General features: G+C 33.3%; 1 protein-coding gene across 1 annotated transcript; it reads left to right on the forward strand.

The window, feature by feature from the left end:
- The first annotated feature begins 1,015 nt into the window (after window positions 1-1,015).
- LOC121467108 (probable G-protein coupled receptor Mth-like 7) lies at window positions 1,016-2,532 on the forward strand. Its single transcript, XM_041708246.1, has 6 exons — window positions 1,016-1,066; window positions 1,355-1,528; window positions 1,602-1,823; window positions 1,958-2,126; window positions 2,186-2,380; window positions 2,437-2,532. Exons 1-6 carry the CDS (start codon window positions 1,039-1,041, stop codon window positions 2,495-2,497), a joined length of 849 nt encoding a protein of 282 aa, XP_041564180.1. The 5' UTR covers window positions 1,016-1,038; the 3' UTR covers window positions 2,498-2,532.
- Window positions 2,533-2,757: the final 225 nt, after the last annotated feature.

The raw sequence follows: 2,757 nt of genomic DNA on the forward strand, positions 1-2,757 counted from the left end.
TCTCTGGGTATCTGGTTATCAGCTTAAAGCAGCCAAAGGCAAGTGAAAATGTAATTACAACAATGAAATACGAGTCACTTGACCCAGATTGCCACCCCTGCTGGCAGGCACCTTTGAGAAAGTGTGACTTCCGCACGTTTTGTTGATTTTTCGAGGGTGAAAAGAAGGCTTTCCCAAAGGCTTCACGAAGGATACGCCAGAGTAATGAAATCCCGACCAGACGAACAACACAACACTACCTCATAAAAGGAAAGCAGCAGCAGAATTATTGCATGGCTTGCAATATTCTTGGGCGAGGTCAATGTGTTTTTTGTTTATTGGCAAGCCAACGAGAACGTTTTACGCGCAACTCAGGCGAATACACTGGGAAAAAGTATTTCCATAGCAAATATTTTTGTACAACCAAAAGAAACTGTTGCATTTTATTTTTAATTCAAAATAATTAATAAAATAATAACTCATTTAATTTCCTAGGGAATAAAGCAAATACATTTTATTTTATTGTTAATATTTTAAAGAGGAAGCTTTTTTTATAAATAGAAAATAAAATCGTAAATATAGAGTTTATATTCTTTGATATTTTCGTCTTAAACTATCAATTTTAAACTATTTACATTTGAGTGAGGCTAATTTATATTTATAATTGTTTTAAGATTTAAATTTCCTTTTTTTGCTTTTTAAATACGCATTGCTCAACTAAGAAACACTTACTCGTTAATCTCTGGCTGTTTTCTCGGTTCCTTATCGTATCGTATTTCAAAAATTTAACTCTTTTATCGGGTAGGGAGAAAACCACATCAGAGTTTTTGCAATGAATGGGTGTTGGGGAATTGGATCAGAGCTCGAGATCAGTAGCGTACAAAATTCTCTTGGGAATGCCCATTAACAAGATTGTGAACCTTAAGACTTCGTGGACTTAATTTCTCCGCTGTTGATTTTGAAACAAATGGCCTCGAATAATTTTGATTTATTATGCAAACAAACTTTAACGAGTTTCAGTCGAGCATAGCCTTGCGTGGAGTCGGTTGTATATTCGAAATGGAAGAATACTTTTCGGAATTGATCGGTATACTTTTTATTTAAATGGTTATAGTGATATATTGCACAACTAAACCCCGAACGTATTCTTGTTTAAAAGAGGCATCGATATCTGTGATAACATGTTAAAAACTAAAAATATCTGTCGACACTCACTAACTTGCAAACTAAAGAATTTGGTAGAAGTTTATAGGCTAACTTTAATTATATTTGAAGTTAGCTTTTACTAGTTACCAAAAATTGTTTTTTGAAGTTTATAAGTTGAGTAATGGTATCTAATTGTCAACTTGTCTTGTTTTCTTTTCTGTTGTCCCAGTCACGGCAATATCGTTGGTCTGCAATATCCTTACAATTGCAGTATATCTTTACGTAAAGAAGCTACGGAATGTGATCGGCAAGTGCCTTATCAGCAGCTTGTTCTGGCTTTCGCTACTGTACCTTGTAATGATACTAGACTTCACTGAACTGTTTACAAATTATTTATTTGAAGGTGAGTTGGTAAAATTTAATTCAGATCTTAAAGATTCTTATTTCTTTTATTAATTTGTTTTACTCATTGGCAGAGTTCTGTATTAACTCCATAATTTTTACATATAATTTATGGAACTCTATCATAAGCTTTCATCTGTGGAAAACTTTGAGGTCGCTCAGTGTCGAAGAACCACGTCATCAGTTCCTGAAGTACAGTGCCTTTGTCTGGGGAACAACTGCCGTCCTGATCGCAGTCGATTTTCTAATCAAAGCATTTTATGATGACAATCCGTCGTTATGGAATATTTTTAGAGGTAATACTGAATTTTGTATTTGAAATATGGAGCTTTGACTTACTCTAGTCTCCTCAGTTCTGTAAATTTTTGAAAATTCGAGGCGATACATTTTCAAGGTATCAATATAGCAAACTATTTATTTCCTTTCACAGGAATTGGCTGTGAGCCCTGCTTTTATATACTATTGCTGTTCCTAAATACAGCAAATTTGACCATGTTTATTCTAACTGGTCTGCATATTCGAAAAATAAAAAAAGAAACAAAAAGGTTTGCTCAAGATAAGGAGACTATAACAACCTGTCTTAACTTCGATATACAGGAGTAGGTCCCATTTATTCTATACTTTGGTAATCAAATCTTAAATCATGATATTTATTTAGGTACCTACAGCTTCTGCGGATCTTTTTCATAAAGGGAGTGTGTTGGATCCTCAACACAGTATATTATTTTCTAGATCAACTCAATTATGGTTACACAGTTCCTGATGCTGTCAGGTATCTTCTTTGCGGTTTCGGTATTATAGTTTTTGTGCTTATCATCCTCAAGCGCAGCACATTTAGTTTGCTTATGGAAAGGTAAGTTAGTTTTAACTGAGATGGACCCTTGAAAAATCTGATCCCTTTTATTTCAGCATTCGTGAAAATCGGATGAAGCTTTTTGGCCGTGCTCCCAGGGTTATGAATCCTGCTTAAATACTTGTAGCTTCCAGCACTGACATATTTTGGTTGTCTGGCTCGTACCTTAAATATATATTGTATATATTTATATATATTTATTTGCCTAAAAATATTTAAAAAATGTATATTTAAAAACAGCAGCCCTAATTTTAGTTGAAGTATTTTAAGTGTATCAGATCTAATTATTATCGGCAATATAAATTTGATTGGAAAGCATTTTTTATTTGTTAAATATAATTTATTGAATAAATTATCGATAAATATGCTTTTAATTA

The sequence above is a fragment of the Drosophila elegans genome, unplaced genomic scaffold (genome assembly GCF_018152505.1).
Source record: "Drosophila elegans isolate 14027-0461.03 unplaced genomic scaffold, ASM1815250v1 contig_208, whole genome shotgun sequence".
Classification (NCBI taxonomy): domain Eukaryota; kingdom Metazoa; phylum Arthropoda; class Insecta; order Diptera; family Drosophilidae; genus Drosophila; species Drosophila elegans.